The 14,201-nt window shown below is 49.6% G+C and overlaps 1 protein-coding gene across 2 annotated transcripts in view; it reads right to left on the bottom strand.

Annotated features, from left to right (window-relative positions):
- Positions 1 to 14,201, bottom strand: part of PPP2R5D (protein phosphatase 2 regulatory subunit B'delta) — a 36,624-nt gene that overhangs the window by 19,049 nt on the left and 3,374 nt on the right. For both annotated transcript variants that reach the window (XM_017878202.1, XM_017878203.1), the window contains exons 3-4: positions 9,435 to 9,684; positions 3,551 to 3,628 (exon numbers count right to left, since the gene is read on the bottom strand). In XM_017878202.1, coding sequence (XP_017733691.1) covers positions 3,551 to 3,628; positions 9,435 to 9,684 — 328 coding nt within the window. The remainder of the gene's footprint in view (positions 1 to 3,550; positions 3,629 to 9,434; positions 9,685 to 14,201) is intronic.

The following is a 14,201-nucleotide window of genomic DNA, read 5'->3' on the forward strand; positions in this document are numbered from 1 at the left end:
ACGAGGAATGCCACAGATGGTCAAAAGCCACCGGAATCTAGGAGAGGGATGTGGAACAGACTCTTCCTTAGAACCTCAGAAGGACATGGCCCTGCCGACACTAATTTTACAACTTTTGGCCTCCAGAGCTGAGAGAGAATATATTTCTGTTTTTTTGTTTGTTCGTTTTTTGAGACGGAGTTTCACTCTTGTCGCCAAGGCTGGAGTGCAATGGCACGATCTCCACTCACTGCAGCCTCCACCTCCTGGGTTCAAGCAATTCTCCAGCCTCAGCTTCCCCAGTAGCTGGGATAACAAGTATGCCACCATCACACCTGGCTAATTTTTTTTTTTTTTTTTGAGACGGAGTTTTGCTCTTGTTGCCCACTCTGAAGTGCAATGGTGCGACATCAGCTTACTGCATCCTCTGGCTCCTGGGTTCAAGCGATTCTCCTGCCTCAGCCTCCTGAGTAGCTGGGATTACTATGTTGGTCAGGCTGGTCTCGAACTCCTGACCTCAGGTGATCCACCCGCCTCAGCCTCCTAAAGTGCTGGGATTACAGGCATAAGCCACCATGCCCAGTCCAATTTTTGTATTTTTAGTAGAGACAGGGTTTTACTATGTTGGTCAGGCTGCTCTCGAACTCCTGACCTCAGGTGATCCGCCTGCCTCAGCCTCCCAAAGTGCTGGGATTACAGGTGTGAGCCATTGGACCTGGCCTATTTCTATTGTTTTAAGCCACCCAATTTGTAGTAATTTGTTTTGTTTTGTTTTGTTTCCTTGAGACAGGGTCTCATTCTGTCACCCAGGCTGGAGTGCAGGGTGGTACGATCATTGCCCACTGCAGCCTTGAACTCCTGGACTCAAGCAATCTTCCACCTCAGCCTCCTGTGTGGCTGGAAGTACAGGTACACATACCCCCATACCCGGCTAATTTTTTATTTTTTATTTTTTTGTAGAGACAAGGTCTCTGTATGTTGCCTAGGCTGGTGTCAAATTCCTGCCCTCAAGCAATTCTCCCATCTCAGCTTCCCAAAGCATTAGGATTACAGGTGTGAGCCAGTGTGCCTGGCTTATTTGTAGTAGTTTATTATGGCTGCCCTAGGAAACTAACACAAAGTAACTGCTCTATATTAGATCAATTAGAAAGGCTCTGGCAAATGCCTGACAGAGCAAAACTGGCTAGAAGAGCCCAAACTTTCGGACAAGAAAAGGGCAAGGGAAAGACTGTGCCAAACAGCTTTTGAAGACCACAGCCTCACATCCTAGCTCGAACTTTTTCAGCATACCCCTGCCATCCCAGACATGAGTACATGTCTAGAAAATCATGGATAATTCTTACTGCCGTCTCATATCTGTGAACCCTGAGCAGCGTTTCATCAAACAACCCAAGGTGAACTCAACACCCTCCTTTCCTAGATTGCTTGAAATAGACCCATTGTCTTGGGCATATTTGTCTAAAAGGCAGTGAACAAATCATAGCAGCTGATCTCAGCATACTCCTTAACCTGTTCAGGCTTCATTTTCCCATCTATGAACTGATAATGTTAGACCCTAAGGTCCTTTCCAGCTCTAATTTGAAACTGGTGCATCTGTTCATTGACTGGTTCACTCATTCACTCACTAATGCATTCAAATGCTAGGTGCTTCTGCTGTGTCAGGCCCTTCAGGAGTGAATGAGAGCCTCATGGAGCTCCTGTGCTAGCTAACACAAGAGACAGCCAATAAAACAATGAATTCACAAGGAATTACTTCATTACAGTCGTGGTTAGGTGCCACCGGTGCTACCAGGCACTGAGGGCCAAAAGAGTAACTAACAGGAGCCCTCGTGAGGGATAGGGGTGGGTGGTCAAAAAAGGCTGCTTTAAGGAAACAACATCCCATCTAAGAACTAAAGAAGTAGGAGCTAGTTAGGCAAAAGGTGGGAACTCCCCATTACATTTTCCTTCTTCTCCCAGGATTTTCATGACTTAGACAATCCTGTTTCTTGCTGCTCTCAATGTCAAGTTACCAGCTTCCAACCACCTTCCCTGTGGGTCCCACAAATGTCATCATTCCTGAAAGGGATATTGAGCCCAGAGTGTGTCTTCCCAGAAGCATTTACTATGAACCAATTGCACAAGTACACAGAGATAGGAAAGAAGCAATGCAGAATAACATAGCTCCTTCCCTTGGAGTTCACAGTCTGAGAGACACAGATGGGAACAAATGGTCACAGAGCTGAGTGATAAGGATTATTAAAGAGACATTTAGAATACTGCATAAGGGCTGGGCACAATGGCCCACACCTGTAATCCCAGCACTTTGGGAGGCTGAGGCGGGTGGATCACCTGAGGTCAGGAGTTCAAGACCAGCCTGGCCAACATGGTGAAACCCTGTCTCTACTAAAAATACAAAAAATTAGCCAGGCATTGTGGCACATGACTGTAATCCCAGCTACTCAGGAGGCTGAGGCAGGAGAATTGCTTGAACCTGGGAGGTGGAGGTTGCAGTGAGCCGAGATCGTACCATTGCACTCCAGCCTGGGCAACAAGAGAGAGACTCCATCTCAAAAAAAAAAAAAAGTAGAATACTACATAAGTGGAGAAGAAAGAATAATTCCTCTTCTGTGGTCCTCAACTTCCATGTCTATAAAAGGGGAAAATCTACTCTGCTTCTGATTACCTAAATGAGGCCTAAAATGAGGTGTGAAAACTGCTTGTGCCTCTCTAGAGGTGACCTATCAGCAGAAGTACTAAGAAACATCTAAACGCATAGTTAACCCCAAACATATGCTCATCAATCTCTTCTCCCAAAAAACCATAAGACCTGTCCATAACTAGAGAGCTCTGTTTTCAGTTCTCCTCCAACCTCTGAACAGTTTAGAGCAGGAGGGAGAAAGCAGAGAAAGCACCAATCACCAATTTCCAGGTAGGATGTGGTGGATGCTCGCTGTATATGTTCACAGAATCATTCACCATCCAAAGCATCCCATTGTGCATGCTCGCAAACTTTCATGGATATACTGTATACTTCCTTAAGTCTCTCCCTCTTCTGGTGCTCTCTCCGCTTGCTGTTTATTGCTTTATAGCCCGAGATTGCTAAGCTGCACTGACCTCTGCTCAGGACTGTCTTTTAGTCATGCTCACATTCAATTGGGACCAAGGACAGTGGGCCCAGCTGGGCCCAACTCAGGGACACCAGCCCCTCCCAATCTCCTGCCCCACCCCGAGTGATGCTGAAGTTACTTGTTACCCCATCAAGTGTCTGTGGACTTTCCCCCTTCTGCCCAGGATCCCAGAACCTCCAGCTTTTTGCCCTAAGAAAAAGGAATTCTCAACATTCCAAGTTGGTAAGCAGAGAAACAACTTTCATAGGAATCTCTGGGGAGTCTGAAGAACTAGAGAATGTATTTGGTCTATACCAACCAAAGGGAAATCCTGCCTGAGGGCAGTCTGGATGGGCCGTCCAGGTTCCTCCCAGGATATGGAAGCCTTCCCTTCCGCCTCACCCCCTGGGATCCCCTACCCCACCAGCCATCATGGAGTTGCAGGTGGCACCTACATGTAAGGCTACGCCTACATTAATTACCTCCTCAGTGTTCTCGCCTCCACCATCCTTGCCCGAGCTGCTAGGCTTGGCTGTGCACTTGGCAACCTTGGGGGGCTCCTGAAAGGAGAAGATGAAGGTAGAGTTAGCAGATGCCAGGGGAAGGGAAAAGTCTTATCTGGCTCCCTTAGATCTTTGTTGCAAATATCCTCTGTCCAGGTTCAGTTAGAACCTAACTTGTGCCAAGCTGGGGTGGGTGGAGGGATCTACACAGAAGGAGATTCAGCCCCTCCAAGAATTTAGAATCTGGTTAGGAAGTTACCCCAAACACACACTAATTCAGCATGAGAATGCTCCTTCATCTTTCACCTCATCAGGCTGGTGCAGAGGTTGGGTCTGGGAGGGCCTTTGCTCAGATCAGAACCAGAGTGAGGAGGCTTAAGGAAAAAGCATCAGGGAACAGTTGCTCACTGGCTTCTGGCTAACATGGTCAAAGGGGTGCCGGAGGCTTTCATGCTGGAGTGCAGGGAGTTACCACTCTCCCCTCACAGCCACCTGGAAAGACTGGGAGGCAATTTTTGGATGTCACAAATAGCGCACAGACAACAGGGTGCTACTCGGCATTTAATCAGTAAGGTCCAGGAATGCTAACAGGTACAGAACTGTCCCACCCAAAATGCCAAGAGCACCTCAGTTGACAAGCACTGAGACAGGGATGGGGGTAAAACCTGAACTGTTACAAAGAGTGAGCACTAGTCTGAAGTCTCCTTTGGGAACCTGGCAGCTGGCTCAGAGCCCTGGCCTGCCCAGCATCTCTTCCTATGCTTCGAGCCAAAAAAAGCAACTGCACAGGGACAGGATGGGGAAAATGTGAAAAAGACTTGGGGATTTAGGTCTGACTGCAAGCTCAACACAAATCATCCATGTGCAGCTCACGTGACCTTCCATCCTGTTAACAGACCTGTGCAAACTGCTTGGCACTGACAGGGCTATCCTGGAGGATCTGGTTCAGTCATGAGCATCAGGCTTGGGAGGGGCCATGACAAATCCTAGTTTTTCTTAGAGGGAAATGCGACCCATACTGGGAGTGGATTCAAAGGCATATCCCAAGACCAACAGCTGCAGGAACTGGGATAGTTAACAATGGAAGGGAGGAGTCATGAGGGATGGAGAAGCAAGATGGATCTTAAACAAATGAAGAGCTGCCTTGGATGCAACTTGTCCATATGGACCAGAGGCATGAGAGCAAAGGGCTGAAGTTGCAAGTCAGGCTGAAGTTCCAAACAAGAATTTTATCATGGAGCAATGGCACTAAAACTGGCCACCTAGTGAAGCCAAAAGCTCCCCAACCCCTGAGAACATTCAAGCAGGGGCTGGGTGACCTCCTGTAAGGCATGTTGCAAAAGAAATTCAAGCCTTTAATGAGGACAGGAGGATCTTGGAAAACACTTTCAGCTCTGAGATTGTGCAATTCAATAGCAGCCAAGCCCCTTCAGTGAGAAGTGTTAAATCAAGTTATTGTGACTATGGGGGCAAAAGGATTTCAGGGAGAAGAGAGCTCTGTGTGGGCTGGAGTAGGGGGAAGGCTTCTTGGAGGCAGGGAGGAAGAAAGGTGTGGTGTAGAGCAGCCTGATGCAGTAGGGGGAAGGGGTTCCTTCTCTGGGCTGAGCACGCTCCTGCTGTATACTAACCCAGCTGGCCACACTGACCCTTGACAGTGGCTGAGAGCATGGGGTGGAGAGAAATAGGCTGGAGGCAGGGTGCAGGCAGGACATAACATTGAGGTGTCTGCACACACCCCAGACATGAACCCCTTGGACAAAGCTGACCCATCTTCATACATCTCTGATCTCTCTATTAGATCATAAGCTGCTTATTCTTTTGTGTACCCCTCCACTCACCCTACAGCACTCAGCATGATGCCTCAGACATATCTTTCAAAGAATGCGCCTAAGAGAGATCCAGCTGCCTTAGTGTGTGGGTGTGAGTGGGCGTGGAGGAACCAGGCCCACCACCCTTGCTCCCTGGCTCCTGCAGAACAGGTGCAGCACACATACTTCAGCCCAGCTCAGCCATCAAGTGCTGTGTAGAACAGAGGTTAAAAGAACATGTTTGGGCCGGGCGCAGTGGCTCACGCCTGTAATCCCAGCACTTTGAGAGGCCGAGGTGGGTGGATCACGAGGTCAGGAGTTCAACACCACCCTGGCCAAGATGGCGAAACCCCGTCTCTACTAAAAATACAAAAAAATTAGCCAGGCATGGTGGCGGGTGCCTGTAATCTCAGCTGCTTGGGAGGCTGAGGCAGAGAATTGCTTGAACCCAGGAGGCGGAGGCTGCAGTGAGCGAGACCGCGCCACTGCACTCCAGCCTGGGCAACAGAGTGAGACTCTGTCTCAAAAAAAAAAAAAATAGGCCGGGTGCGGTGGCTCATGCCTGTAATCCCAGCACTTTGGGAGGCCAAGGCAGGCAGATCACGAGGTCAGGAGATCAAGACCATACTGACTAACATGGTGAAACCCTGTCTCTACTAAAAATACAAAAAATTAGAGTCGGGCGTGGTGGCGGGCACCTGTAGTCCCAGCTACTCAGGAGGCTGAGGCAGGAGACTGGCATGAACCCGGGACGCGGAGCTTGCAGTGAGCCGAGATCGCGCCACTGCACTCCAGTCTGAGCGACAGAGACAGACTCCATCTCAAAAAAAAAAAAAAAACACGAACATGTTTGGACCTAGCCCTGTGTTTTGGGCCCAACTCTTACTAGCTATATAATCACAGACAAGTTAACTAGCCTCTCCGAGCCTCATCTCAGAGAGAGTTTCCTCATCTATTAGATGATGACAATATTAGAAACCTCTTCCCTCAGCACAGTGTTAAGGCACATGAAAACCGTAGTGCTGGTCAATGTTACTACTATTATGATGAACAAGAAAAAAGTCAGAGGGGGCAGGGGCACCCTACTCAGGAAAATAAAAGAGGTAAGTCCCAGAGGAGAACATGAAGGAAGGGGAGAGATGCAAATCCCTCCAAGAGATAATCTTAGCACCTATCCACTAAGCACCTACTGACTGTGTGAAAAGGAGTTGCCAAACAAAATGAAACTTAGTTATTATCTCAAGGAGGAAGAAAAGGCTTGTCCACAGTTAATTCCCATCCAAGGCCAAACACAAAAGGACTGTACGTAGCCTACTAAGTGCTCTGCAAATCCAGAAAAGAAAGGAGAGTTCACTCCTGACTGAGGGCTCAGAAAGGCTTTAGAGAGGAAGCTGTAAAAGATGGCCAGGAGAGAGGAGACAGGTCACAGAAGAGCATTAAAGATCCTCCACCCACAGCTATCCAGGCAAACCTCAGTCACACTGTCAACCCCCCTCAGAGCCTGCCAACCATTGAAGAAGGCCAAATGCAGCTGAAAATCAAGAGCAGAAAAACCTTATAGGGAGGTGAGAGTTATGCCTGGCTCCATGCACCCCAATCCTTCCAACACCCTTTCCCAACCAAACGCTTACACCCATAGTCCTAGCAAGTCTCATTGGGAATTTGTCTTCTTCTTCACAGTCTAGTAGGCTATTGCTTTCTGGGGATGGGACAGTATCTAGTCCAACAGATTAAAAATTACAAATGGGTGGGGACTTCACCAGCTTTCCCCGAATTCCATTTCCCTTAGCCCCTGGTGTGCTTGATTTCTGTGTGCATTGTCTACAACTGAGCTACCCAAACCACCTCCACATGCCCACTCCCCAAGGACAGGGCCTGGGTGGGGCACACAACCCTGTCCAGCTCAATACCCCCAGGAGGCTCACCATGTAGTACACCATCACCAACCCTATACTTAGAACCTCAGGCCCTGAAAGGTTAAGGGGACAACCCAGAATCAGAGCTGCCTGGCAAATACAGAACAACCCCAGGAGAAAAAGTATGATTGAAAAGGTCAGGCCGGGCGCGGTGGCTCAAGCCTGTAATCTCAGCACTTTGGGAGGCCGAGACGGGCGGATCACGAGGTCAGGAGATCGAGACCATCCTGGCTAACACGGTGAAACCCCGTCTCTACTAAAAATACAAAAAACTAGCCAGGCGAGGTGGCGGGCGCCTATAGTCCCAGCTACTCTGGAGGCTGAAGCAGGAGAATGGTGTGAACCCAGGAGGCGGAGCTTGCAGTGAGCTGAGATCCGGTCACTGCACTCCAGCCCGGGCGACAGAGCAAGACTCCGTCTCAAAAAAAAAAGAAGAAAAGAAAAAAAGAAAAGGTCAGAGATGGCAGCCCAGTAACCCAGCCAATCAGAGGGCAAATGAAAGCAATATACCTCTGGGGTCATCAAGCAGGTGGCCAGAACACCAGGCCAGAGCCAGCCCCCACCAAAAAGGGCCAGCCCCAGGAGAGGAGAAGCTGGGGGAGGCTGGAACTGGTATCCTAGCATCCTTTGTGTGAGTCTGTACCTCAAAGGAACCACACCTCTGAGTCAGACCTCAGCAACAGCAGGAAACAGAGGGTAGAAAAAGGCACAGATGAGGAACAGGGGAAGGCGGCACAAGGTAGAAGGTGAAAGAAGGCAACATTAAGAACTGTCCTGTGGGTTCACACCTGTAATCCCAGCACTTTGGCAGGCCAAGGCGGGCAGATCCCCTGAGGTCAGGAGTTCAAGACCAGCCTGACCAACATGGAGAAGCCCCATCTCTACTAAAAATACAAAATTAGCCGGGTGTGGTGGCGCATGCCTGTAATTCCAGCTACTTGGGAGGCTGAGGCAGGAGAATCCCTTGAAGCTGGGAGGCAGAGGTTGTGGTGAGCCGAGATCGCACCATTGCACTCCAGCCTGGGCAACAAAAGTGAAATTCCATCTCAAAAAAGAAAAAAAGAAAGAAAGAAATGGTCTGTGTCAGGACATCATGACAAAGACATGGGTGTTCAGGGGTGGCTGGACTGCAGGCTAAGAAGAAACAATAATCTGACAGTGAGGGCAAATTCCCAATTTGAAGATGGTGTAGCTCAGGAAAGGCAGAAATTCAGCACCGGTGCAAAAAGAAAAAAAAAAAAAAAAAGGAAAAATGCAAAGGTTATCCTAGGATTAGGAATAAGGGTGTGGAGTCTACTCAGATTTGGAAAGGTAACTGGTCTAGGATGCACCTGGGAGCCAGTGAGGAGGGCTTTGATACAAAAGAGGCCTTTAAGTCAGGAGACCTGATATTGCAGCTGGGCCTCCAGAAGGCCGTGTGACCTTGGACAAGTCCCTTGCCCTGTCGGGGCCTCAGTCTCCTCATCTGTACCATTAGGGATTGCACTGCATGCGCTCAGAGGTCCCTTCCAGCACCGTCGTTGTAAGGTTCCATCAACAGAAGGGCTCAGTCCTGCTTACAAGTTTGTGTGTGAAGGAAGAACTAGAGGGAGGGGCCTAGGCCAGATTTGGGTGGAGGAGAGAGAAAGCAGCGCTGTTCTAGGTCAGGGGCTTGGCATGGAAAGAGAAGGGGCCGTAGGGGACTGTGGGGCGGCTGTCCCAGGCGGGTAGGAAGAGGAAAGGGGCTGCTCAGGGCGGGGGGAGGGGGCAATTCTGGAGGAAGGTGCAGTTTCAGATGAGGGGCTGCCCAAACCGATGGGGATCGGGGCCAGGGGTGATGGGGGGACAGAAAAAGCAGGACAGTGACCTGGGAATGGGGCAGATCTGGAAGAAGGAGGTTACCCTGGGCCGGGGGTAAGAGAAGGGAAGAAGGGAGGGAGGTGTATGTGGGGGGAGTCTCTCCGGGCAAGGTGGGGGAGCTGTCCTAGCTGCGGCACAAGCTGGGGTGCTGCCAGTCGCGGGGCGTAGGGCTGGCCCCAGGAGTCCTGCGGGGGCCGGACGGGAGGGTCAGTCTGGGGCTGTCCCGGGCCTGGCTCCGGCCCCTCCCAGAGCTCCGCGCAGGCTCCAAGGCGGCGGTGCGGGAAAAAGGGCCACGCTCACCTTCTCCTTTTTCAGTTTATAGGGCATCTCGGCCCGTCCGGACCCGGCCCGTCTCCTGCGGCCCCGCTCCGGCTCCGGCTTTGCTCGGCCGCACTCGGCCCGCTCGGCGTCTCTTCGCCACCGCCTGCGCGCAGCGCCCGGGTCGAGCGGTGCCTGCGCCTCCAATTGGCCCGAACTCCTACAAAACTGCCTGACAACCAGGCGCCGCCTCCTCGGATTGGTCATTGGAGCCAAGCTGCTTCCTTTTTTTCTTATTGGAAAGAAATAGTACAAACCGCCAGGGTTCGGCTTCCAGAATTGGCTGAAGTGGGTGGTCCCGCCCTAAAGTGGGTCGAGCTTAGCGAAAGAGGCGGGGATAAGGGAAACCCAAGCTTGGCTAGGACTGCTGCACTCCAGCGTCTGCTGTGCGTCGGCCTCGGCCATTCTTCGCGGCGCTTGGAGCCCTGCTCTTTCCTTCTAAAGGGGCTCTCACACTTTGCCCACTATGCTACCCTGCATAGTCGGAATTGGAGGAAGGAAGCCCTAATACGGAGGGCATCTTTCTTCACTGGGGTAAAGTAATGCTAATTGCGAATGCAAAATTGATGGAGGGAGCTCCCAAGGACCTTCCTAGACACCCGCCTCCCTAGACAGGAGTTGCAGAGGAGCAAAGGGGAAGCCTGGCAGGGCTAGGACCTGGTCGAAATGAGATGAGAATCCCTGGCTTGGTGTAACTTTAGGAAGAGGGTCCCCGTTCCTACTGCAAGTGTACTGGGATTGGGGAACAGCTAGATTTGAGCAGTTGGGAACACAGTGGAAAAGCAACTTCATTGTTGAGTGTCTCAGGAAATCCATCCCTTACTTGCCACCCCGCTCAAGTCAATGTTCTAATGGATAAGACTCAGTTTATGCCCACAAAGTGTTCGCAGTCTGGTGGATCACAGACGTGTATAAACAAAGGATTAAGAGAGAATGTAAGCCAGGCAGGCACGGTGTCTCACGCCTGTAATCCCAACACTTTGAGAGGCTGAGACAGGTGGATCACCTGAGGTCAGAGGTTCGAGACCAGCCTGGCCAACATGGCGAAACTCCGTCTCTATTAAAAATACAAAAATTAGTTGGGTGTGGTGGTGCACGCCTGTAATCCCAGCTACTCGGGAGGCTGAAGCAGGAGAATCACTTGAACCCGGGAGACAGAGGTTGCAGTGAGCCGAGATCACACCACTGCACTCCAGCCTGTGCGACAGAGAAAGACTGTCTCAAAACAACAACAATGACGACAAAAAGAATAAGCCTGTGGCCAAGTGCGGTGGCTCACACCTGTAATCCCAGCACTTTGGGAGGCCGAGATGGGCAGATCACGAGGTCAGGAGTTTGAGACCAGCCTGACCAACGTAGTGAAACCCCATTTCTAGTAAAAATACAAAAATTAGGCAGGGTGCGGTGGCTCACGCCTGTAATCCCAGCACGTTGGGAGGCCAAGATGGGCAGATCACGAGGTCAAGAAATCGAGGCCATCCCAGCCAGCATGGTGAAACCTCGTCTCTAAGAAAAATACAAAAATTAGCTGGCATGGTGGTGCGCGCCTGTAGTCCCAGCTACTCGGGAGACTGAGGCAGAAGAATCGCTTGAACCTGGTGGGTAGAGGTTGCAGTGAGCCGAGATTGTGCCACTGCACTCCATCCTGGCGACAGAACGAGACTCCATCTCCAAAAAAAAAGAGAAGAATAAACCTGTGATGCAAAGAAATAAGACTGATACAATGGGCCGGGCGCAGTGGCTCACGCCTGTAATCCCAGCACTTTGGGAGGCCAAGACGGGCGGATCACAAGGTCAGGAGATCGAGACCACCCTGGCTAACATGGTGAAACCCCATCTCTACTAAAAATACAAAAATTAGCCGGGCATGGTGGCGGGCGCCTGTTGTCCCAGCTATACGGGAGGCTGAGCCAGGAGAATGGTGTGAACCTGGGAGGCGGAGCTTGCAGTGAGTAGAGATCGTTCCACTGCACTCCAGCCTGGGCACAGAGCGAGACTCCGTCTCAAAAAAAAAAAAAAAAAATGATACAATGGATTTTGCGGACTCAGAGGGAAAAGGTGGCAGGGGAATGAGGGATAAAAGACTACACACTGGGGCCAGGTGCAATGGCTCACGCCTGTAATCCCAGAACTTTGGGAGGCTGAGACAGGCAGATCACATGAGGTCAGGAGTTCAAGACCAGTCTGACCAACATGGCGAAACCCCATCTCTACTAAAAATACAAATTAGCTGGATGTGATGGCAAATCCCTGTAATCTCAGCTACTTGGGAGGCTGAGGCAGGAGAATCACTTGAATCTGGAAGGCAGAGGTTGCAGTGAGCCAAGATCATGCCATTGCACTCCAGCCTGGACGACAAGAATAAAACTCCATCTCAAAAAAAAAATACTACACATTGGGTACAGTGTACACTGCTTGGGAGATGGCTGCATCAAAATCTCATAAATCACCACGAAAGAATTTATTCATGTACAAAAAACAAATTTTTAAAATTCTATATAAAACAAAATATAATAGTCTTAAAAAAAAAAAAAAAGACCATGTGCGGTGGCTCGTGCCTGTAATCCCAGCACTTTGGGAGACTGAGGTGGGCAGATCATCTGAGGTCAGGAGTTCAGGACCAGCCTGGCCAACATGGCAAAACCCCGTCTCTACAAAAATAACAAAAATTAGCCGGGCATGATGATGGGTGCCTGTAATCCCAGCTACTCGGGAGACTGAGGCAGGATAATCGATTGAACCCAGGAGGTGGATTTTGCAGTGAGCCGAGATTGCACCATTGCATTCCAGCCTGGGCGACAGAGCAAGACTCCATCTAAAAAAAAAAAAAAAAAAAAACCTGTGTCCCTTACCCAGGAGAGCAGTGTTACAAGACAGTGGCCATGGGGATGGAGAAGAGAGGATGGAGCATGAAAATGTGTAGAATCAACAGGATATGGTGATTCATTGGATTGTGCGGGAGGGATGGTAACGGAAAGGGAGGAGTTGAGGATGATTTCTGGAAGTGGTCAGAGTTGTAGGAGGAAAACTGGTGTCATAATGGCAAAGGAAATAAAAGACAATTGGTCAGTAATGTCAGAGAAAGATGGAACAGCGTCACCTTGATTCTGCAATTAGAAGATTATGGGTGATTTTTTCAGAGAGTAGAAGAACATTTTTAGTGAGTGGAAGAGTGAGCATCAAGAGGCGAGGAAGTGAAGATGGCAAATGTAGGGTCCTGGCAATCTTACAGAAATAGTATTTGGCTTTCGGTGACTAATGACGATTTCAGGGTAACACACAGTGAACTACATGCCAGCTGTTATCTGCTGGGAGAAAAGGTTGGGAGGAAAAGACATTTATTTGTGGACAGGTATTTGTGTCTGTATGAGTGCTGATCCAGGCAAGATAACGGATGTTTTTATCCATCTCCAAGGCCTCAAGGAGCATGATAGTCCTGAGGCCTAGAGCTTGCCTGCTACTGTGTAAAGCAGGCATATCCTCTTTAGGCCCATGCACCATCTATCCAGCCCTTGGTTCCTCTGGGAGGTAGGGGACCAAGCCACATATAGTAGCACTACAAAATGGGAGCTTTCATCCATGTGAATCTAGGTACCTAGAACATTCTTTATTTAGTTTATTTTTCTTTTAATGTTATATCTTTTAAGAGACAAGGTCTTGCTCTGTCACCCACTTGAAGTGCAGAGGCACAATCATAGCCTCGAATTCTTGGGTTCAAGTGATCCTCTGCCTCAGCCTTCCAATAGCTGGGATTATAGACACAAGCCATGGTTCCTGGTTAGTACATTCCTGCATGCTATTTTATTTATTTATTTTTATTATTTATTTTTTTGAGATGGAGTCTTGCTCTGTTGCCAGGCTGGAGTACAGTGGCGCAATCTCGGCTCACTGCAACCTCTGCCTCCCAGGTCCAAGCAATTCTCCTGCCTCAGCCTCCTGAGTAGCTGGGACTACAGGCACACGCCACCACACCCAGCTAATTTTTCTATTTTCAGTAGGGATGGGGTTTCACCATGTTGGCCAGGATGGTCTCAATCTCTTGACCTTGTGTTCTGCCCACCTCGGCCTCCCAAAGTGCTAGCATTACAGGTTTGAGCCACCACGCCCAACCTCTTGCATGCTATTTTGTAGATGTGAGGCTGAACAATTTCATGTTTAGGACTGGAGGTACCTCCAGGAACTATAATTAAGCATTTAAAAAACATTTTATTGGCTGGGCAAGGTGGCTCACACCTGTAATCCCAGCACTTTGGGAGGCTGAGGCGGGTGGATCATGAGGTCAGGAGATTGAGACCATGCTGGCTAACATGGTGAAACCCTGTCTCCACTAAAAATATGAAAAATTAGCCGGGTATAGTGGCAGGCGCCTGTAATCCCAGCTACTCGGGAGGCTGAGGTAGGAGACTCTCTTGAACCTGGGAGACGGAGGTTGCAGTGAGCCGAGATCGCACCACTGCACTCCACCGTGGACTCAAAACATATATAAATATAGATATATTTACAAATAGATACATATATATACATATATTTTTTTTTTTCTTGTCTCTCTGGGGATACAAATACCTTAGAACAGAGCCAGGAGCAGTGGTGCAAGCTTGTAGTCCCAGCTACTTGGGAGGCTGAGGCAGGAGGATTGCTTGAGCAAAAGAAGGAAGGGAGGAAGGGAGGAAGGAAGAAAGGAAGGAAGGAGAGAGAGAGAGAAAGAAAAAGAAGGAAGGAAGGAAGGAAGGAAGGAAGGAAGGAAGGAAG

The sequence above is a fragment of the Rhinopithecus bieti genome, unplaced genomic scaffold (genome assembly GCF_001698545.2).
Source record: "Rhinopithecus bieti isolate Rb0 unplaced genomic scaffold, ASM169854v2 scaffold_9981, whole genome shotgun sequence".
In the NCBI taxonomy this organism is placed as follows: Eukaryota; Metazoa; Chordata; class Mammalia; order Primates; family Cercopithecidae; genus Rhinopithecus; species Rhinopithecus bieti.